At 37.5% G+C, this 23,861-nt stretch overlaps 2 protein-coding genes across 2 annotated transcripts in view; both read left to right on the forward strand.

The window, feature by feature from the left end:
- LOC120624179 (rotatin-like) overlaps positions 1 to 23,861 on the forward strand; it is a 52,482-nt gene extending 28,621 nt beyond the window's left edge. Inside the window, exons 23-33 of the mRNA XM_039890543.1 lie at positions 7,850 to 7,961; positions 8,732 to 8,954; positions 13,090 to 13,256; positions 15,291 to 15,452; positions 16,817 to 17,086; positions 17,835 to 18,013; positions 19,102 to 19,300; positions 19,826 to 19,995; positions 21,334 to 21,562; positions 22,210 to 22,313; positions 23,685 to 23,861. Coding sequence (XP_039746477.1) covers positions 7,850 to 7,961; positions 8,732 to 8,954; positions 13,090 to 13,256; positions 15,291 to 15,452; positions 16,817 to 17,086; positions 17,835 to 18,013; positions 19,102 to 19,300; positions 19,826 to 19,995; positions 21,334 to 21,562; positions 22,210 to 22,313; positions 23,685 to 23,828 — 1,959 coding nt within the window. The 3' untranslated portion in view covers positions 23,829 to 23,861. The remainder of the gene's footprint in view (positions 1 to 7,849; positions 7,962 to 8,731; positions 8,955 to 13,089; positions 13,257 to 15,290; positions 15,453 to 16,816; positions 17,087 to 17,834; positions 18,014 to 19,101; positions 19,301 to 19,825; positions 19,996 to 21,333; positions 21,563 to 22,209; positions 22,314 to 23,684) is intronic.
- On the forward strand, positions 658 to 3,406 carry LOC120624180 (cytochrome P450 6a2-like). Its single transcript, XM_039890545.1, has 2 exons — positions 658 to 2,294; positions 3,160 to 3,406. Exons 1-2 carry the CDS (start codon positions 980 to 982, stop codon positions 3,321 to 3,323), a joined length of 1,479 nt encoding a protein of 492 aa, XP_039746479.1. The 5' UTR covers positions 658 to 979; the 3' UTR covers positions 3,324 to 3,406.

The following is a 23,861-nucleotide window of genomic DNA, read 5'->3' on the forward strand; positions in this document are numbered from 1 at the left end:
CCAAATGTATATTATTGTAGGTACATGTTTTTAAAAAAAAGCGTCTTTTGTAACAAAATTATCTCAAAACGAACTAAATTAACAGTCACATTTCTCACTTTATTGAATGTTGTAACTCAATCATGCATATGCGGTGGAATGGATTTTAATGAAATTTTACACATACCATATCACGGATTATCACAAGATGTTTTCCCAGGAAAATTCTTGAGGAAAAAAAAAATTCTGGTTGAAAGGGTATTTAAAATAAGCGGACAATGGCGTATACTGGGTAAAATGCTAGGTTGTAATTACCGGAGAAAAGAAGTAACATATTGTGGTGTAAATACCTTCTACCTTTGGCTTCTGTGTATTTATTAGGTATTCCAGAGATGTCATGCACGTGTCTTTTGGCTTTTACATGTTGTAGACTAAAACAGATTTATTGTAAATATTTTTAATCACTAGTTTATAGTATTCAACACTTTGTATTATTTCTATCATACACAATATTTATATTGGGTAGAATACCAACGGACCAACAATGCAAGCTTTCTCGCGTGCTGGATTGCACAGTAAGTTTGTTTCAGTTTGCACACTCTTATTGCACTTAAAACAAACCTAAAATCGACTGATTTTAGGTTTGTTTTAAGTGTACGTAATATTTGAGGTTCTCTGGTCCTAATAGGATCCATTCACAATGTGAAAAAACGCCCTTAGAGTGGGCATGAAGGTATATGCAAGTCACGGACTTGGTACGTCAACATGTATGACCTTGAAGCTACGCGTAGAGCTTATCTTGACGCTCGCCAGCGATACTGTTCATTCGATTACTGACCGTCACCGCCGCTAGCGCCGTTCGCCACCACATGAACTCAGTCGGGCACGCGTGCTGCTTTGTTTACCATAAAAAACGCCGCGAATAATCAACAACATTTCAGCGTATAAACGTGGTTAAATTTATTATTAGATGCAGAAGTTTCTGCGACAATAAGTGAATATGTGTGTTACTCTAATATTATTAGTGAGTTTACTTTTGTTAGTGCTTTTACTTACAATTTTTCACTATACAACGAAGGGCAGGAGATACTGGTATTATAAAAAGGTGCCATATAGAGAGCCATGCCCCATATTCGGCAATTTCGGCGCTACATTAACAATGCGTCAAAGTTATGCAAAAACGCTTCAGTTTTTTTACGATAAATACAGAGACGAAAAATATGTAGGCATTTTTCAAGCGAGACGACCAGCTTTATTGTTAATAGATTTGGATATAGTGAAGGCAGTTCTATCAAAGGATTTTAACAATTTTAGCGATCGGATATCCGTTGGAACAGACACACAACGGGAACCACTTCTACGAAACCTGGCTAACATGAGTGGCTCCGAATGGCAAGAGATGCGGCATATTGTTACTCCGACATTTTCTTCGGCTAAGATGAAAGCTATGTTTCCTTTAATCGCTGATTGTGCAAAAACGTTGAAAGCTGTTCTTATTCAGGAATCGGGAGTGGACATTGAAGTACCAAACTTAATGTGCCGATTTACGACTGATATCATAGGCAGCTGTGCATTTGGAGTTGATCCAGGGTCTTTAAAGAATAAACAGTCACCCTTTCTAATAATGTCCCAGAAAATGTTTAAGGCTGATCGTTCTACAATATTAAAGCGTTATTGTCGCGCATTCTGTCCACGCCTCTTCAAGTTCCTGAATCTTAGAACTTACTCATATAATGTTGAAGTTTTTTTTACTGATATTATCAATCAAGTGCTAACCGATAGGCGTGCAACTGGTACACAGCGGAGTGATTTTCTGCAGCTAATGTTAAATGTGCAAAAAACTGAAACAGGGTTTCCTATGACTGATGAATTAATAACGTCTAATTCCTTTATTTTTATGTTGGCCGGGCTAGAAACATCGGCAACGACATTATCGTTTTGTTTATACGAATTGGCAAGAAATGTCGATCTGCAAAACAGATTGAGGACTGAAATAAAGGAAAGTTTGGAACGTTACAATGGTTTAAACTATGAAGCAGTATGCACGATGCGTTTAGCAGCTCAGACATATTTGGAGACTCTAAGACTGCACCCTCCGACGCCTCTAACTTCACGGCTCTGCACAGTACCATGCGCACTGCCTGGCACGGATCTAAACATGAAAGCTCGCGAAGCAGTTATTATACCTGTTCACTGCATTCAGACAGATTCGAAATATTTTCCAAATCCAAATAAATTTGATCCCGACAGATTCAGAGATGATTTGAATCCGAAAGGATTCATCGCTTTTGGAGATGGACCAAGAAGTTGCCCAGGTAATTTTTAATACATAAGCTAAATAATAATTGTATTAGATTATCTTTGACATTAGATTATTGAAAATATATGGTCATTGTATAGTATGCTTTTAAGAACCTCTTCATAGATGATGATATCAACAATATTAGGACGAGCGTGAGAATTTTTTATTTAAATTCGCATTGATATTAATTGTAATAAATACCAATGACTATATAGGTAGTCGTGCAGTGCATTTCAAGTAAAACGCGAAACAACATATTTCAATATATTTTCAACTTATTTAGCGAGTTGTTTTGCCAGATGTTGGCATTGATATAGGAAGATAAGGTTTGTGACCCAATTTTTTAGCGACGCAATGCTGAGATTTTTATAATAGATACGTGAGTTGACCGATTTATAATAAAGCAATAAGATGGATCGGTAATAACAATGTTACAAGAGGTTTCAATGACTTGTATAATCGTAAATACTTATCGATACAATGATCTAACAATTAACGGAACGATTTTAGGAATTTCGTCAATTAGACTTAAAACTTATGAAAGTATTGTATAAAGTAATTATCAATTTAGTTAGTTATAAATAAGAAATCTATGAATTTATATTTTTTACTTCATTTATTATCAGTTCAGTTAGCTTAAAAATTATATACGTGTTTTGGGGGCTTAAAAGTCGGGTTTTTGAAAATAAAAAAACACTTTAATTGCTAAAAAACACAAGCAATTATGACCAAGTAACTGCAGAAAGTTAGGTGGACATAAAAATTAAAATAAAGATTCTTTCGTTTTTGTTTGAACATCGCTTAACAAATGGATCTTTTTCCAAATAATAGAAGTTTTATTGTATTTTACGTCAATTTAACATGTAACTTGGTTTCAGGGGCCCGATATGCTCAACTGATGGTTGTAGCTGGTCTGGCAACTATACTTGACAATTTTTTCGTGGAACCATGCGCCAGAACCACTCCCACCATACACTACGATCCGAGAAGCGTGATGCTTAAAAACAAAGGAAGCATTTGGCTTAGATTTAGGCCTCTATGATTATATACTTTAAGCAACTCATCCTATTGGCGGTCCCATTGACTGTTGGACACTACTGTGACTATTTAAACTTATTATTTATATCTCCTGTTTGATTTCGTTGTTGATACAACGTCTACGCTTTAGTATTTCAGTATTGTAACATAATGAATTGTATTTGGTAGGAATGTGCGGGATATTATTATCTTATCTCGCATTCCTGAAATAATTGGTATTATTTAAGATTTAATGATAGAGTTTAATGATAAATCAAATGTAATATTGTTATAAATATATTTTATTTAGGTATCTGCGTTTATCGGGTACGAGTTTGCAGTTGAAGATTCTCATAGAAATATAATATACCTAATGTAAATAACTTGTTTAAAAATAAGCAAAAATTAAATTTATGTATGTAATGATATTATTTAATTAAACGGTGTGTAAAATTCCAATTAAATACAAACATAACTAACAAAACACGTCATGTTATGTTATTCTGGGACTGAAAATGTACAAGTTTTTTTTAAAGTTTTATCAGGTCATCCATAAATTGCGTCACACGAATTTTACGATGTTTAAAGTTGCCCTTATAGTAACCTGATTTATGGATGTATTTGTGTAAGTTTAAATTATTATTATTAATGGATATCAATGTTTAGCTGCTACAATGAAATTAAAAAAAAAACAAGGATTATAAACTCTTGTTAAACAGTTGAACACTTTGTTTTAATTTTCGTTTTCCTCTTACGATATTTACACAGTGAGTATAATTTCGAGAGTAAATATTATGAAGAACAAACTGCACCGTTTAAATATTTATTGAACAAGATTGGACTGAGAATATCATGAACGAGTACATTTAAGTACTTACCTAGTATAGATTCTTACAATTTTATTTTTTTTACGTGACTTTTGTATGTATTACATTTTTTTGCGCATTGTCCAATTAGGTAGCGTATAACTGAAATGGAATATTCGGGTAATGACCAATGCTAAGAAGATGCTTCTTTTTTAATGCTTGGATGCTTTTTTTTTTTTAAAAAGCTTTAATATGAATTTCTCTAACTTCATAGCTAAATATTAATTTGACTGTGTGATGGTGGTGAAAAAAAACCCGAGCTAAGTTTGTTGCAGACTCTTCTCAGACCAGGGCGCGTTTGGAACTCCCGTAGCTTGAGTTTTAAGTTAACGAATGTAGTTATCACCATCACCTAACATTAATGGTCAAATATTATATGTACCTACGCTGCATATGTGCCTTTAACTAAAGTATTTTAATTATACGCAGCATCTCATTTCATGAATAGCCTACAACAGTCCGCAGGTGGACTAAAGGTCTCTCCCAAAGGGAGGGTTTGCCCATAATCAGCAAGCTGGGCAGAAGGGTTGATGATCGCAGTAGATGGCAGTAGTAGCACAAATAAGGCGGCTGCCCGTTCCCCGTTATATTCCCCTAGGTCGCCTCTTAGAACTCCCGCGGCAAGAAGATAGGTGGTGAGAACTTTAATCTGATCTGCCACCTAAAAACGGCAAGCATCTCATTTATTATTTTGCCAGCCGACTGGCGCAGTGGGCAGCGACCCTGCTTTCTGAGTCCAAGGCCGTGGGTCCGATTCCCAAAACTGTAAAATGTTTGTGTGATGAACATGAATGTCTTTCAGTGTCTGGGTGTTTATCTATATATTATAAGTATTTATGTATATTATTCATAAAAATATTCTTCAGTCATCTTAGTACCCATAACACAAACAACGCTTACTTTGGGGCTAGATGGCGATGTGTGTATTGTTGTAGTATATTTATTTATTATTATACGGCAAATATACCACTTTTACAGTTGATTGCCGAGAAGATTTCAAATCAGTTTATATTATCCTGCTAGAACACGTCATGCGATGTTCAAGTATTATAACTGTAACATACCAGTGAAAATGGGAAGGGTAATCCTATTTGGTTAAGCCTATCTTCTAATCCCTTAACAAATGCTACTGATTTAGAAATATTTTTTAAAGCCACTAAAATGGGATTAGTAGGAACATTACTTAAGGCTATTATGTGATGTTTTTCAGTGGCTGGGTGTTTTTCTATATATTATAAGTACATATTTTTGTATATTATTCATCAGTTATCTGAGTACCCATAACAAAAACTACGCTTACTTTGGGACTAGATGGCGATGTGTGTATTGTCGTAGTAAATTTATTTATTTATTTAATTTATTTATCAAAACCTGGTACTATTACTTTTATTATTTCTGTGATAAATTTAAACAAATGAATTTTCATGAATAAAATCATAATATGATCTGTTTGTTGTCACTATTGGCACCGAACTTGTACTTTCGTTTAGACCTAGAAGGTTAATAAAATTAAAGAAGGTAAATTATACTGTGACCTCCAGACCATAACTACATACTCGTAGTTGGGTATGTTTTGGTTATATTTTGCGGTAAAATAGTCATTATAGTGTAACCACAAAATTATACCTACTATAGGTACTAAAAATCTTACTAGCGTACGTTGAAAGGCATTTTTTTACAGCGTATAAGTATTTATAATCATTATACACGTTCCCAGCGAAATATGCTTATCACTGACAGACTAGGTTTATTTCTTTGTCGGCCTTATTGGCACAGTGGTCAGCGCTGTGGTCCCATAAGTGGTCCCGGGTTCAATCCCTGGCAACGGCAACTTTGGAAATTTCTAAACTGTCTCCTGCCTGGTCTGTTAGGAGGCTTTGGCCATGGTAGTTACCATCCTGCAGTCAAAACCTTGATTTAACGTTCCTGTATACGATGCCGCGTAGAATCGATAACTGCTCAGCCCGTTACCATCTTAGACTACATCATCATTGGTGGTGATATTGCAGTCGAAAGCTGTAGTACGGCTTAACAAAATTATTTTTATTTTTTTTTATTTTTTTTTGTTCCTCTAACTTGTAGTTAGCCCTTGACTGCAATCTCACCTACTGCGATGATCATGTCTCATGATGATGATGAATCAGTCTAAAAAGGTATAGGGATAACCTGTTAGGGAGTATGGTAGATATACCCCTAATCGGTTGCCACGCGACATCGCACCGGAACACAAAATCACTTAGCGGCACGTCTTTGTCGGTAAGGTGGTAACTAGCAGCGGCCAAAGACTCCCACCACACCGTTTCAGTTCGTTATTATATTGCTAAAAATAACAGTAGTATGTTTTTTACTTCGGAATATCGTTGATTCGTATGGTGCGGTATATTACAAATAAAATGATTTTATCCTTGAGACGACTAGAACCAAAGACGTTGCATTAATATTATCATAATAAACCTGTTATCAATGTAAAATGTGGGGTTAATATTAAAAGTTCAGATTTCATTTACTTATCTGACTTGAACGATGGACCTTAGCTAAACATGACTGTAAAACATTGGTAGATAGATATCTTTACTTAGTTCTATGTCCGTACATCGCCCTATAACTAACGAAAATAAATGCTTATTACTTATCTTATAATAGTGTCATGTTATGTTAACACTCAAGTCAAGCAAGTGTCTTTCTTCTCTAGTAGATGTTTTCTTACAGTCCAGTGAAGATTCAGCACACCCTGTCCGGCGCGTGCTACCTCCCGTCCTTAGTTCTGCTGTTCGGTTTGGCGCATATAACATATTTCTTCTTCATTTCTGGGCCGTTTTCGCACGTAAACAATTTGCTAGTTGTACGGCGAATTTCACCTCTGTCGTTGCTTGTCACTCTAGCCAACCAAGCTCGCCGCAGAAGCCTAGCAGGTCACCAAGGTTTTCATGGATTTCTAATGTGGCTGGGGATCGCAGGTAGCCTACCCATTTTTCTGCCTTTGAATAAATGCCGCTTTAGTTTGTATTCAATGAGTTGAATTGACCCACAGTTGGGAATGCTCATAAAAGGCGTATATATACAGTTACACTGGAGATGTAATTGTGGCACGATTATGTTATTACGATACGTAAACCGTAGGACCTGCCCATAACTGATAACTACCTAAATATAGCAAAGATCGCATAAAAATCAAATTAAACGCCACGATGATACAAACAGATAAAACAGTCAAACTTCGCATCCCTATTTTGGTTGAAGATTGAACAGTTACAGTTCATAAAAATCTGTGAAGTATTCATTACTAGTAAAGCATTCTTATAGTTATACACCTCATAGGTCGTTTGTGGTTGGAAGCCGTTTTAAATATTTTGGCCCTTACTTATTTCCTAAGGCTATGACGATGATAGAATAAATTTCAGTATGCACACGAAATACCTACTGAAGTTTATAGTATGTATCCAATCATCCCGAGTTCTTTACATTATTAAATATCATTTACATTTTCCAATGTATATGTGACTTGAATCATGGTGCGTTGTGTACCTTATCTTTGCTCTACTTTAGATTTTATATGCGCAATTTATCCCTTTAAGTGTAGGTTTAGAATGCTACTGTTTACAGGTTCAATAAATACTTTAATTGTAATAATTCTTGAACATGAATTTATTGGATACAATGGTAAATATTATTTCTTGTGTTTAAGGTTTTAGAACACGAAGTTCTTCGAGCAATCAGTGAGGGCAATTTCATAGAAGAGTGTTTACACATTTTTATAGATTTTTGCAATGATACTGCGGATTTCAGAAATTGTATAGGTAAGAGAAAAATTTTGTTATAAATGTAAGTTAAGTGCATGAAACACAGATGAGCCGGAGCGGAGCCGAATCGGGTGGCAAATATTTATGTACCCACATAGTTTGATTTGGTATATTACGTATATAGAAACGTGTATCTTATAGGCTTGTCGTGACTTTGTTATTCCCATAAATGTTTCGGATTGATACGAGTAGTTCGTTAGAGTAGATAGGTAGTTTATGTATCGTCACGTCTTAAAATTGATATCGAATGCTGTTGCATTAATTCAATATCTGCCGTATCAAGTATCATTCAATTAAGCATTACAGCAAAGACAACACGTTAAATCGTCCATCGTATGCACTGCCATAATCATTATCATCACATCAACACATTACCGGCCCACTACAGAGAACGGGTCTCCTCCCACAAATAGGGGTTAAGGCCGTAGTTCACCACGCTCGACCTGTGCGGATTGGTGGACTCCACATACCATTGAAAACATTATCGAGAACTCTCAGGCCTGCAGGATTTCTCATGATGTTTTCCTTCACCGTTGAAGCAAGTGCTATTTTAATTGCTTCAAACGCACATAACGCGCGTGCGTGCTGGGATTCGAACTGAAACCGGAAAGTGAAAAGTTGAAGTTTTAGCTGGGCTTATACTAAGATGTATGTTTTTTTATACATGATTCCGGTAAACCTTAACATGTTATATGCTGTTAGCCTGATACACCACTAAGCTTGACTCCAAGTTTCTCGTTTTAACGGAACTTTTATTTTATTTTTAGAGCCAAACGTACCGCTGTCGCTATTGGAGCGTAGATCGGAACTAGAAGTGCGTATGCACAAGAGCGGGGAAATGAATCTGTCGCCGTCGTTACGATTTCACAAACCCCCGCCATCTGCCGCGCTGGTTGCAGCTATAGCTGATGTACTGCATAATGTGACCGCATACAAAAGTGCACCCGTACAGTTATGGAATGAGCGAGGACTCTACAGGGTTTTGTTCAGGTAATCTAAGGTGCATTTTTGATTATATATTTTTATTATAATATTATAGCATTTTTGATTATAGAAAATTACACGGTCTCTTACTATTCGCGTGTACTACTAAACTGAAAACTACTACTACTACTAAAAAAAGCTACTAATTTTTATCGTAATTATTTATGGACACAGCAGATGGCCCATCTGATGGTAAATGGATGTCGATGGAACGACAGTGGCGTGCACAGGAATTTGGACCAGGGTAAGCATATAGAAGTAAAATGGCATAAAATGGCAAAATCCTCCTCCGTTGTCAGTTATATGAAAATTTTAGGGTATGCTGTGCTTTTGTGCATGTAAGAAGTGCACGCCACTGACCATCGACTGTATACAGAACTAAGTACTTTGCAGAAACACGTGTTTCTTTTTAAAAGAAACACGTCCCATAAAATGCCTCCCATGTGTCCTCAACCTGAGGCAAAGGTGTTAAGCCTAATGTGCCCGTAATAACACCGGGAATAACGCCCTTCAGACCGGAACATATCAATGTTGCTTAGCGTCAGAATTAAGCATGGCAGTAGTTCTGCCCCGGTCGAGCTTGGTCGCAAAAAGTGCTACTACTACTAGTGTTGACGTGAATTTTGCTGCGTGACAGAAGGAGAATCAAAACTCGTTTTCGTGCTTATAACATCTTATTTACGGCTCGTATTTTCTGAGGCACTGGTGTGGAAAAAAGCCAATTTCAAAAAGGAAATCATAATAAAGTAGCTAGCTCAGTTCATATTAATTTCATGGTTTAGATTTCAATAATTATGTTTTCTACTTATAATGTTGGGGTCAAGAACTTGAGCAATAATGTGTTACGTACTAGAGATGGCGTTGAGAAGCAAGTTATTATACTACTCTTTACGGTCAACGAGGCTGCAATTGATAAGTGTATTAGTCTAAGACACTTGCTGTGTCTAGAAAGTTCACACCGCGATGTCAATGACGTCACAATTCATGATGGCTAGCGCACTTGAAAGAGCTCGCAGCCATTGTGAAGTGCAAGGCACGAAACGCAATCTGGCTCTATTGTCTGGTCAAAGAGATAAGAATTAATATGAAGTACAACCAGTGGCGTGCACTGGGTTTCTTACCAGGGTATGCATACAGCAGGAAAATTGCATTGATTGCAAAAATCCACCTCCTATACAAGTTATATATTAATTTTAGGGTAGGCAGTGCTTTTATGCATGTATGAAGTGCACGCACCAAACGCTGCCTGTCGGCTTTATAATTGGCGGGTTAATCAGGAAATCTCACCCTTGGTGTAGGTTTACTGAAAACACTTAGCAGGACATGCAAAGTGCTCCGACAAAGTGCACGTGTTCGTCAACTTGACTGCCTAGTTCAGTTTAATACTGGAAAACAGTAATATCACTAGATGGCGCTTTTTTGTTTTCATATAAATGGTAGTTAACTTTTACGCGATCGCATAAGTAACAGTAGGTAGGAAATCTCACACTTGGCGTAGGTTTACTGAAAACCCTTCGCAGGACATGCAAAGTGGTCCGAAAAAGTGCTTATGTTTTCGTCAACCTGACTACTTAGTTCAGTTTAATACTTGAAAACAGTAATATCACTAGATGGCGCTTTTTTGTTTCCATATAAATAGTAAGTAGTTAACTTTTACGCGATCGCATACTTATGCGTAACAGTAGGTAGGAAATCTCACACTTGGCGTAGGTTTACTGAAACGAATAACTCTCACTGATAGCTTAATAAACTTGCAAACGTTGAGCGTACTTAAACATGTTCCTGATACCGATAACTTTATGTTATGTATTAGTCATTTGATTAGTGGTTAGTCGAAGTAATATTGTTGCAATTACAATGATAATGCCTTTGTGTTATTGTTACTAACACGTGGTTGATATGGGACTGTACCTACTAATTTCCGTTGTAATTTATATGATAACAAGTGGGGCATCCGCAGGTTATCTGCGCACGATTTTAAATTTTGTGTGTTATTCAAAAAAAATCCTGCATACCTAATTTAGAATTTCATTTAATTACTTAAAATAATTTGAGCCACTGGGGTTGGCGGGATTTTGGCGGTAAGATATCCTAAAGCAACCACTATATAAACGTGTGGGTGAGCGATGTTGTTTTATAAGTGGGAGGTTCCGGTTTCAAATTTATAATTTCTGAATTTCTCTTTTCTGGTCTAGTAACAGGCTTCGGCCTTGGGTACCGATTAGCAGTGGCGTGCACAGGGTTTTTGACCAGGGTATGCATAAAGAAGGAAGATGCCATATAATGGAAAAACCTATTGCATTTATGAGTTATACAAAAGTTTTAGGGTAGGCAGAGTTTTTGTGCCTGTATGAAGTGCACTGCCGATAAGAGGTAACAGGTTGGCCCGTTACTATCTAAGACTGCACCATCAACACCACAACACCAGCTGACATTGCGGTCAAAGACTTGTAGTGGAATAAAAGAAATCTTCTACTTAACTATCTGTGAAAAAGATATCGTCATCGTAATATCAATCCATTACCCGCCCACTATAGGGCACGGGTCTCCTCCCGCAGTGGGAAGGGGTTAAGGCTGTAGTCCACGCTGACCCAGTGGTGGACTCCACACGCCTTTTAGAATATTATAGAGGACTCTCAGGCATGCAGGTTTCCTTACAATGTTTTCATTCACCGTTGAAGCAAGTGATATTTCTATTGCTTTAAACGCACATAACTTAAAATCTGCGTGCTGGGATTTGAACTCGTCCCTCCGAAAGTGAAGTCGAAAAATTTTAGAAACAGTTATTTATTTGCGCTAATATAAAAAAAACATTTTGTGAGTTGTGTTTATTTAGAAAATAAAATTCCCAATGGATCCTAAATACTTATCATAAACTTCCAGGAGTTGCATGCTTATCACAACAACTTAGATAAATAACTAAGTGGCAATTGATATAAGATAATTTCGAGTATCCAATGAAGTTTAGTTTAGGTAGGTAGTGGTTTAGTTTGCTGTGTGGTGACGACAGATCGGAATACCAGTACGTGCACTGGGTTTCTTACCAGGGTATGCATACAGCAAGAAAATGGCATAAAAAGGCAAAATTCCTCCTCCTATACTAGTTAAGTATTACTTTAGGGTAGGCAGTGCTTTTGTGCATGTATGAAGTGCACGCTACTGCGGAATACAGTTGTCTCAACCTCGCCTCTTCCCGCGGGGGTCGTATACGAGGCGGCTGAGGGAACATAAAGGGGAACTGCTATTTACAGCGATCACCAACCCGTCTGCCCCGCAGCGTGGTTATTATAGGCAAATCCGCCCGTTGAAAGAGGTCTTTAGTGCAGCAGAGGACTATTACGTTATACGTTTTTTCAATAAAGTTTAGTTTGATACTAACTGTGTAGCCCGGCAGGGTTATTACGTATCTCGCGACAGCGATGCGACAGGCGTAAATCTTGCAATCACTGCTGTCAAACGTCACTTTTCCATACAATAAATAAACAAAAGATTTACGCCTGTCGCATTGTTCGCGTACTGTACTTTGTTCGCGTTTGTTTCGGTCAAAATCCCAGGACAACCGTTGCTTTCCCGAGATGTTAAGGCGCCTATATAAGTCACCAGGATTTTCTCAACAGGAAAACTATATATCTCTTGACAAAAGTATATCTAAATCGGTTTAGCTTAAGTATTGAGCCTTCTTTACAACTTTCTGCCATACAAGAATTCAAAATTGATCCATTTCAAGTAGGCTTCAGGGGTTAGGATTTACCATTATGCGTCCGTGGGCTTAAAAATAAACGTGGGATAACATCGGAATAGTTCTTCGGTGTTTCGTCACGCTCTGATATTCAAAGTGTTGCCAGTTGAACCAGTGTGACCAAATAACTATTCTCATTTTATTCCACATTTATTTTTAAGAGCCCATGAGTACCTACGCTATTCTTAAAGTGTAGCATTAAGCTATGTCCCTTAGTCAAAGCGGGCGCAATTACGGATACAGTTAGTTTAAGCCTTTTTTTTGGAAAACTACTGGGATATTTTTTTAAGGTTCTTTGCATTACAAAAATTTGATCTAAGGGCAGATTTTTAGTCACATTTTAGGGTTATAAGCCACGAACTCTGCGGGTTTTTATATTTTTTTCCTTCATGTCTTCGGCAGATGCACGGCTTGGCCCCGAGGATCGATATCGGAAGTGTACCGGGTACGGATGTCTACGTGCAGAGCCCTAGCTACGGCAGCATTGGTTAAGTGCGTGAGGGTTTCGCTTGCGGGCACCAAAGATTGTCTTTACAATCTCATTGGTACATTGACGCCTGTGGTGGAAGGTATGTATTGTGGTCCTATTAATATACTAAAGTATGTCGACAATTCAAGAAACTGGGTTTTTTTTTGTAGTAATAGTTTGCCCAACCCGATGGTAAATTGCAAAACTCTCACTCTCACCACGGGTCTCCTCCCAAAATGAGAAGGGGTTTAGGCCGTAGTCCACCACGTTGGCCCAGTGCGGATTGGTGGACTGCGCACACCTTTGATGACATTATAAAAAACTCTCAGGCATGCTGGTTTCCTCACGATGTGGTAAACATCGTGAGGAAACCAGCATGCCTGCATTCACCGTCGAAGCGAGTGATATTTTCAATTACTCAAAACCCACTTAACTTAGAACAGTTAGAATGGGGTGCTGGGATTCGAACTTTATTCAACGGCGGAGCAAAATATCGTTAGGAAACCTACATACCTGAGAGTTCATGTTCTAAAAAACGTGTGAAGTCCACCAATCCGCACTGGGCCGGCGTGGTGGACTATAGCCTTAAACCCTTCTCACTGCGGGAGGAGACCCGTGCCATGTAGTGGGCGGGTAATGGTTAAAATAATGATGATCATGAATATATTTATGTAAAGTTATCTATAATATCAGATCATGTTTGATATCGGATAATCTGATTAAAATAGAAACGACACGACTTAAAATAGAAAAATCTGATAGGTACTGTAGTGCCGATGTGTTATTTGGATTTGTTTATTTACTCAAGCAGCAATATCTAAAGTTCCAAACTCAAGTACTCTTAAAACATAAACATAATGTAACGAACAAAGAATTTTTACCCGACGACGAACTGTTACTTTAGCTGCATAAATGTTTGTGTACCCCATGTACAGGAACAATTTTTAATGCTTGCATACTATAAATTGCAACGGAATTCACCACATTATAACAAAATCAAGCAAACAGTTAACCAGTGATTATCTATATTTCGTTATATTTACGGTGATTTACTTCTCGTTCTACAAAACCGGTTAAGAGGAAAGTATAGGCGGGATAATTCCTCAAGGGCTATGATTTTTTTTTTGTAAAATCAAAGTCTAGTGTGGACACATTATCGCTATCCTTTCTTATTCTTGAAAATCTACTTTTGAATATATGACCATGTAAAATGATCTTTTTTCCGCCATGTCCAGAGGACTCAAAGACAAATATGAATAAAAAATAACATGAAAGATAGAACGAGAAACCGGGACGCAAACTTTCTTAAAATTTTTATGCGTAAAAGAATTGAATCGGCTCAGTTTAGGAAGAGAAAAGAGGGGAATACGAAACGTTTATCTAATCAATTTTTATTGATAAAATCTGTCACAGCTAAAGGCGTCCGTATCGCACTTTACGGGAGAAGACAGGTTCAGCGCGATGACGATAGCTTTTCTTTTTCAAATACATATTCATCCAATTTCTTTGACATTGTTACGTTTTAAATGTTTTCATTGGTAATTAAACATAAGATCTAAGCAGACTATATAGAACGGTCTACTTATCGTACGTACTCCAGTGCGAGTTTCAAAAAACTTAAGGATAGGCATTCTAAGAGTTATAAAAAGCCTACCCTTAAGTATTTATAACTCGTACTGGAGATTATCTTTATTTTGTATCATCCCCTCTATGCACGCCACTTTATATATATATGTATATATATATATATGTATATATATATATATATATATATATATATAAATATATATGTATTTCAAGTAGTTACCACCGCTAATTATGAATTATATTTGTATTATGAGTTTACGCAAATATATGTATCTGACTGAGTCTAATGATATGCTGAACTAAATACTAATACATGAATAAAAGTAATGCCCACTCTAAAAGTTTTTAATTACTTTAATTGGAGGCTGATTTTTTCACTTTATTCAGTAGTTTAAATCATAAAACAAAGTACTACTTTGATCAGCAACCTCTCCAAGCCATAACGATCAGGAAATCAAAGTAAATTCTCAGTCCTTCCACTTGTTTGGTCACAGTTAAATCAAATAGAGAAGTCGTTGGTTTTTAACCTAACTTTATTTGGTTCCAGAGGAGTATGACAGGGAATGTATATCGTCACGAACGCAGGGATTGTACCTGCTTGCTGCGCTACTCCCAGAGACATCCGCAAGTGAAGTTGTATGGTGCGAGTTGAAAAAGAACTCGGCACTTTTACATTTAATGCTCTATGCCCTGGAATGTGAAAATCTCGGTAATTATAATTATTATTTTTTTATTTTTTATTATACTACAATTTAGCCCTTGACTTAAATCTCACCTGTTGGTAAGTGATGATGCAGTATAAGATGGCAGCGGGCTAATCTGTTAGGGAATATGGCAGTTATATTTTACCATAACCCATACCCCTAATCGGTTTCTACGCGACATCATACCGGAACGCTAGCGGCACGTCTTTGACAGCAGGGTGGTAACTAGCCACGGCCGAAGCCTCCCACCAGACTAGACCAGACAAATTTAGGAAATCATATATTCCCAAATCTACCCTGTCGGGAATCGAACCCGAGACCTCCAACCTAAAACCACAATGGCCACCGCTGCGCTAGGGAGGTCAAAAATATTCAATAGACGAGTAGATAGCCTAGTGATTAAGACGTCGGCATCCATTTCGGGGAACCGAAGCATATCACTTGATTAAACGATAAAGGAAAACGTCGTGATGAAACCTGTACGCTTGAGAGTTACTGCTATACGGTTCTAAAAGGCGTGTTTAGTCAACCGATCCGAGCTTGGCTAGAATAATGGAATAGGACCTCATTCTCTGAGGAAACCCCATATCCTTTCGTTGGCCGGTACTGGATTTATGATGATGAAGTTAAGTGAACTACAGGTTACAAGTGACATTTAATTTCATAAAACGCACGTAAATCCCATAAATATATAATGCAACTTTAATTCAAAAATTTAATTCAATTCAAAGTTCTCCGTGGTACTACTTCCATCTACTACTATCAAATCCTCGCTATGGGAGAGGTCTTTACTCCAGCAGTGGACTTTTATAGGCTATTTATGATATGACAATATTGTTTTAAATCTTAGAGCTTTAAACCTGTATATACACAACAAACACAAACAAGTTACGCTAACTTTGGGGCTAGATGGATAAGATAGATGCGTGTATTGTCGTAGTTTATTTATTTATTTTATTTATTTATATAATCCATTTCTGTTCACCATTCTAATGCAAATAATCTTTTCATTACTTTTCAGTCGGCTAAATGATTCAAAAATATTAAAATGCACACAAACATAAAAAATTATATTTTATAATTTATTACTTTTTAGCACATTTATAAGATAAAATAAATATACTACGACAATGCACACATCGCCATCTGAGCTTGTGTTATGGGTACTAAGATGACTGATAAAATTTTTTATGAATAATAAGTATACATAAATACTTATAATATACAGACAAACACCCAGACACTAAAAAACAATTATGATCATCACACAAACATTTTTAAAGTTGTGGGGTTCGTACCCACAGCTTTGTACTCAGGAGTTTTTTTTCAAAACCTATAAATTTGCTAACTTAATTTGTTATTTTTACAGATTTTCAAGAAACAGGGATGCACTGTCTGACGCAACTAACTCGATCTATATCGCATAAAAGAAATAAAGATAATGCAAAAGAAGAATTCTATATAGATTTTCTGAACAATATAAAATCGTCTCGCTCGAAAAGATTGTCGCACAAATTTTCTGCCGGTGATAACGCAAGTGCCGATTGCCAACCGGAGTATATGATTGAGGATATTATTAAAATATTGATAGATATTTACCGACAGAATATGGATATTAAAAAGTGTCTCTCTAGTCAAGGTAAGGTATAAAATAAACCCCCCATTGCATGAAAGTTTATATATAGGCTTTAACAGGTATATATGCATGTATATATATTAATAGTTACTCGTACCTAAGGAATTCGTCAATTGTAAACTTACGCATTGATAGGGCCACAATTACCTTAGAAATCATATTATAAAGGCATATAAAAAAAGGTCACGAATAGTTTTGGATTTGCCATTCAGAAAATTAAGCAATTGCTCCACGGCATTTATTTCTCGTATTTTTCGTCTTTTTGTACATACGCCATAAAACGTAATGATCTATATTGTTGTGATATATACGTTGGGGGCAAATAAAAAATGTTAGGGGCCTATATTACTCGTACGATAGGGGAACCCACGGGTCTTGACTGACCAAGTAGTCTTAAACGGGCACTGGCCACTAGTATTTTCTGTACCAGCTTTTGCAGGCTATATAGAGTTTTATCATATCAATCGAATTACTAGAAATGGTCAAATGGATATAAATGAGTGATACGCATATCACTAATTTATGTCCGCTTCTAGTAATTCAAATGTTTATATCCACTTTTTGTGTTTAAAATCATAATATTTTTTTTTATATACGAATAACAAATTTAGTAATTACCTTTGTCCTTACCTGCGAAAATTTGTATGCGTTAAATAAATAAATTACCTAATACTTCTGGCTTTGAAGAAACTGCCAAGGCAAATAAAACGGGGAAAAAAGTTCTAGCTGTGACATTGATAAACACTTTCAGACGACAAATGGACGCTAGTTTGTTCGTGTCTTTGCTCCGTGCTGTCTGTCAGTGCCCGCGCTCGCATGTACTGCGTGCACAGACACTTTACGGGCACGCTTCTACAGTCACTTCAGACGCTCCGAGACACGCTCTCGTTGCAAGGCAAACCTGTTGACGTCATTAAAAATGCGGATAATGTGAGTACCTCCGTTTTAACTATACGGATACCATCCATGATGGACTTGTAAATAGCTACGGCCTTTTGTCTTTGTGCTATTAGCTACAGTAACTTCACATAAATATTATACACTCTGCTCATAACTCACGCCTTTTTTTCCATCATGGTGCCAAGTGTGAGATTTTTGATGTTCAATCATTTGACGTATATGGTATGGAATGAGCGCCATCCAGTTATAATGCTGTTACCCAGTATTGTAACAAGATGGCTGGAGATATCTAAATTAATTGCTCCCTAAAAATCGTTTAAAATTTTTGGTCTTCATGTTTGCATCCCTTTGTTAATACTCACCAAATGTCTTAATTTCGCTCGTAGTCCATATAATAAAAACGTCATAACGTCATAACGCAAGTACAAATGTATATACAAGCAACTAAATGTGTTTAAGTTTACATCCTAGCACTCGGGTGGACTACTAGCTTCGCACCTGGAAACCTAATGAGACTTTTATCAACACTGCGCTATGTGTCTAATTTCCAAACAAATTGAAGGAATAGATGATATCGATTCGAGTTCGTATGTTGCGTGAGAGATACAGATTTGAAGGCTTATTGCCAGTTTTCTCTAGTTTGAATGCCTAATAACTTCGTTGTTTCCTAGAGCAAAAAATAGGGTTTTGAGAACTCTTATGTGATGTCTGAAGACGTTAAGCGAAGTCTAAAGCTACGGCACCGGTTCAGCGGATCATAAAGTTTAGGGTACTCGTAAACTGACACTTGAGAAAAGAAAAAAAAAATCGGTTATTTTTTAATGATCCTAATCCATATGAAAGATAATACAAACACAAAATACAACACCTTGTGGCAACAACCATAGACAAGTTAGGTTACATGACTAGAGAAAAACGGGCATGAGAGCCTTACAGTTAGCGACCTAGTTTAAAGCCACAGGTCATCACTTGCAAATCGCGCTGTCCAAGATTTGCCTTTTCTTCAGAAGTCATAAGAATAAAATTCAAACTCCACTTTCTGTTAAATAAATATAGATTCAGTCATTTATTCTCATTACCTGTATACTGTATTGTAATGTAACTTTTTAATTTTATAGGAGCCGATACTTATCACTTTAAATTGGGTCCTCACACTGATAACATGCCTAATGTTAGAATGTAGTCCAGCCAAAGAGCGCATTGCGGAAGATATAGCAACCTCTTTGATACGACTGTGGCCCTGGTGCATGATCACTGAACAACTGAGAGATACCATCATGCGATTGTTGGTCACTTTTACGAACGAGTGCCCCAGAGGTAAGCATAATTTTTGTTTTTAAATAATGGATAGAATTTTGTGATAAAAACCCTGTGTGGTTTAAGACTATTGATGAGTTAAACCATTTTTATTTAAATTGAGTTATCTCATCAATTAATAAATATTCGTGTTCTTTCATTTTAAATAGTAAAAAAAATGTGTTGGATAAATAGATAGATAGAAAGTATTCATTGCATACACAGAAAAAAAAATTAAACAAAAACAAAGGTGAATAAATATATTATATGCGCAAAGGCGGCCTCATGCGCCTGAAACGATCTCCTACAGACAACCTTTGGTTGAAGAAGCATGTTTGTTACGGAAAACGGGATAGTGCAACATTCAATTTAAAACAAAATAATTGATATACATTACATGTACTTTACATACTAAATAATATATAGATAAATCACACGGGAGAGCACAGGGTTAGCAATAATTTTAGAATTTCTAGTATGTTAAAAAGTCTTCTTTCTTATCTCTCTTTCTTCTTCTTTCTCTTATCTTCTTTCTATATCTTTTAGCGTGGGCCAGTACGTGTAGCTGCGTCGGTGGCCGCAGCTTGTTGAACGAAATAGGCTCGCTCGTCAGTAAGGAGGCGGCCCGACCGCGTCCTACTGTTACGCTGCAGTACAGTCTTAGAATACTGCGCCACTGTTTGCCGCATCACCATTGCAGAACTATAATTATAAAGGTATTTCATACACAATTCTATTTCAATTCAATGGGGGGGAGGGGGGGTCCCACTGTTGCCAAAACTATGTTATAAATGTACGTACGTTCGATTTGACACAATGCACTGCTGTGGACATCACAACAATGCGTGTTTAAATAAAACAATTCACACAGTATTAATGTTTTTGTTTTGTTCCATTAAGCCGCTAAGGAATAGCCGCAGACCCATAGCCTCAGAAAGGTTACTACTGATAAGTACCCCCACAGCGCCCTCTGCTAAAAGTTTTCAATCCATTAATGCGTGTACTCTTAGCTCTAAAGACCTACTATCGTGCGATTTAGCGTTCCGGTACGATTCCGCGTAGAAAAAAATGTCGTATGGCTTTAATATAAAGGTTTACCTGCTACCATCTTGGACTGCATAATAACTTAGCAGCAAGTAAGATTGCAATCAAGGGATAACTTGTAGTGGAACAGAAATACTGTATAATATATACAATGAACTGTAAGGGAACAAAAGTACTGTATAATCTGGTCTCCTGCACCAGATCTCCAAAGCTATACAGATGCACATCTATTTTATTTCCAGTATTAGTAGAGCTAGTTGTGACACAGCTCTTACCCCCAGTATTAAAGTGTAAACAAATTATCGGACGCGACTGATGGGCGCGACTCACAGCCACGACTTTAGGTATCTGGATAATAAATGTGCAATGAACTGTGCAAACTGTTGGACGTAAGTCGCGGACGTAACCTTGATCGTTCGGACGTAACCTTGAGCGTTCGGACGTCCGAGAGAAATCTGGTCCACTGTATGTTTTGCCCTGTGCACACTTATCAGTCGCGGTTGACAGCCGCGACTTATGGTCACGTCTGATAGTTGGTTTCAACCTTTACCGCCGCGCTATCGCTGCCGCCAAGTATCATTGCTTTGTTCCAGACTGAATGAAGGGCGTGGTTGCTGGTGTAATACAGGCACATGATACTGAACACATGACTCGGGTTGGTGGAAACAGAGCGCAATTAATAAGAGGCAATTTATAAGAAGTGCTCTTTGCGTGCCCTGCAAAGTCTTGCTCTTTTATAAGCGTTTGTTTGCCTCGATTGTCTGTCTCATTCGCTTTGTCAATTCTTACAAATTTATATTATAAATGCAACAGTGTTAGTTTATTTTTTTGTATGTTTGTTTGTCCTTCCTTTAAACCCTAACTAAGCAACCCATAAACTTGATTTTTGGGCATGGAGTTTAAATTACGGAGGCTTAACATTAACATAGGCTTTTTATTTTGTAAAAACCGTTATAAAAGCCGGCAACAGCTAGTATTTATTTTAAAAAAAAACTATATTTCTATTTCAGCACGAGGTGCTAAACTGTATATGCAAGCTGCGTGCACGGGGAGGTCACGGTTCCACCGCCGCGAGCGAAGAGTGGACAAAGCTATGCGAAGCGATGGCGCGGTATCCCGACGGCGCAACTGCGGTTTTAGCCACAATATCGCTGCCTGCATTGAAACCCACTCCTGCGAGGCTGCTGCCCGCGCTCGCACATGCTGCTCATCATCATAGGCTGACCTTCCTGCAGTCGCGTGAGTGTGAAACCTATTCTATTTTTATTTTTAGTAGTAATAATTGACGGATCGAGCAGATGGTAGGTGTTAAACCTCATGTGCCTGTAATTACAACGGCAATGGCGCCTTTCAGACAGCATTGCAACAATGCTGCTTTGTGCAGAAATAAGCGTGGTGATAGTACTTTCCCGGACGAACCTTGTCACAATAAGGTCTGCTACTACTAGAACTACCTTGACACGTATATTACAGAGCAATTTCAAGGGGCCCGAAGACGAAAGAAAACGATTACCGAGTTCAATCTGTAGCACGCACCTCTAATTTATCAGAGTAATGTGCGTTTTAGGCAATTTTATATCACTCGCCTTAACGCTGAAACAAAACATCGTTAGGAAATCTGCATGCCTGACTTTTAAGTAATGTTCTCAAAGGGGTGCGAAGTCTACCAATCTAATGCCAAAAATTTTGAAAAAAATTACCGAAGACAACTGAGACTTTTGTGCCAGACTAAAATGAATAGTCATGGCTGTAGGGTGATATACCTTTGCCTTTTCCCATTGGTAGAATAAAGAAAAATAAAAAATGTAAAGTACATGTTGCGCTATTTTGGTGCGCGGTCAGTGTGTATTACTTTACCAAAATTAATAAATTTATTTTTTCACTAGCGGACCTCCTGGAATTACTATCTGGTTGCCTTCACACCGGTGACATGGCAGAAATAGTGTCTGCGGCGAGGGCTGTATGGGCGCTGGCAGCAAATAACCACCGGGTACGCTCTACAACTATTATTTTACAGAGTATAAGCTTAATAGGCAAAACCAAGGGTAATAGGCAAAACAAATTCAAGGGACTCGGGATGTGTTAGCACATTTTTTTCATGATTCGGATAATGGTCTTATGAAAATTAAAGTTCTAAAACGAGGGTCCTAAATGCGTCTTGTACCAAAGTCAAAGTCAAAAATATCTTTATTCAAGCCCATAATTGGCACTTTTGATGCGTACATTACATGAGAATTACACGGTAGTGAGATGATAGCGATAACCATATTCCTAAAGCGACCAGGGTTCCAAACGCGTCCTGGTCTAAGAAGAAGCCCACAACAAACTTAGTTGGGTGTTTTTTTACCCATAGTGAAACTTACTAAATTAACAAACTTAACTCCGGAGTTAAGTAAATCAATCTTTGAACAAAGCATGCATGGCTTGCGTAGGCTGGAGGCAAAAGTGTTATCCCCCGATAATATCCACTATAAAAAAAAACTTGTCCACCTGCCAGCATACACACGTAAATCAACATGGAAAAGGAGAAGTATGTCTCAGTTTAATATTACACGTTCAGTGGTTCAGTATAAGTACGAGGTGCTAGGTTCGATTCGAGTCAGAGGCGATTTGGGAATTTATAATTACTGAATTTTCTGTGGTCTGGTCTGGTACTGGGAGGCTTTGGCCGTGGCTAGTTACCACCCTACCGATAAAGACGCGCCGCTTAGAGATTTAGTGTTCCGGTGCGATGTCGCGTGGAAACCGATTAGGGTATGACCAACATACTCCCTAACAGGCTAGCCCGGTACCATCTTAGACTGCATCATCACTTACTTAGTGAGATTGCAGTCAAGGGCTAACTTGTAGTGAATAAAAAAAAAACACGTGTATTAGTTTGATATTATTCCCCCCGCTGCTCTTCTCGGTGCGTTGATAAAACTGTTAAAACTGTGAAAGAAGATGAACATTTTACCCTTTATTGGATAGAAGCAGGCGTTACTTTGCGGAAATCCATGATATATTATGAAAATTAAGCTTAATTTACTTTACTCCGCGAAAAGCAGGAGAATCTGTATGGTGTAATTTATAATTTCTTCAATCCTTATACTCCACACTAAACAGAGATTGGCAATGTACCCTCTACGCACGTTTCGCTCCGAAACCGTCAAACGTGTCTTGGTTTATGGTCAGGAAGGTATAAAAGGCGTAAACATTTGGCAAATTTTTCACTAAACAATTATTCATTTTAAAGTCAACATCTCCTGAGGATGCTCCGGTTGTCTCCCGACCATGCAGATAGATTTACGCTAACATGGATATGAGTTTTCATAAGAAACTACATTTAAGTGTCTTAGAAAGATTTTGTTTTGTTTTATAGGCGAAACTTGTTCTGCGAAGCGCCGGCATAACATCAGCGGTGCAATCCACAATGCAGCGGTTGCAGAAACACTCCAACGACGTCTCAACACAACGCGCTCTCGAGCTGCTCACTTACATACTGACCGTCTTGCAAACTACCTGATTATTCTGGATGGATGGAATTTACTGGAATTTA

This window comes from Pararge aegeria, chromosome 6 (assembly GCF_905163445.1).
Source record: "Pararge aegeria chromosome 6, ilParAegt1.1, whole genome shotgun sequence".
Lineage (NCBI taxonomy): Eukaryota > Metazoa > Arthropoda > Insecta > Lepidoptera > Nymphalidae > Pararge > Pararge aegeria.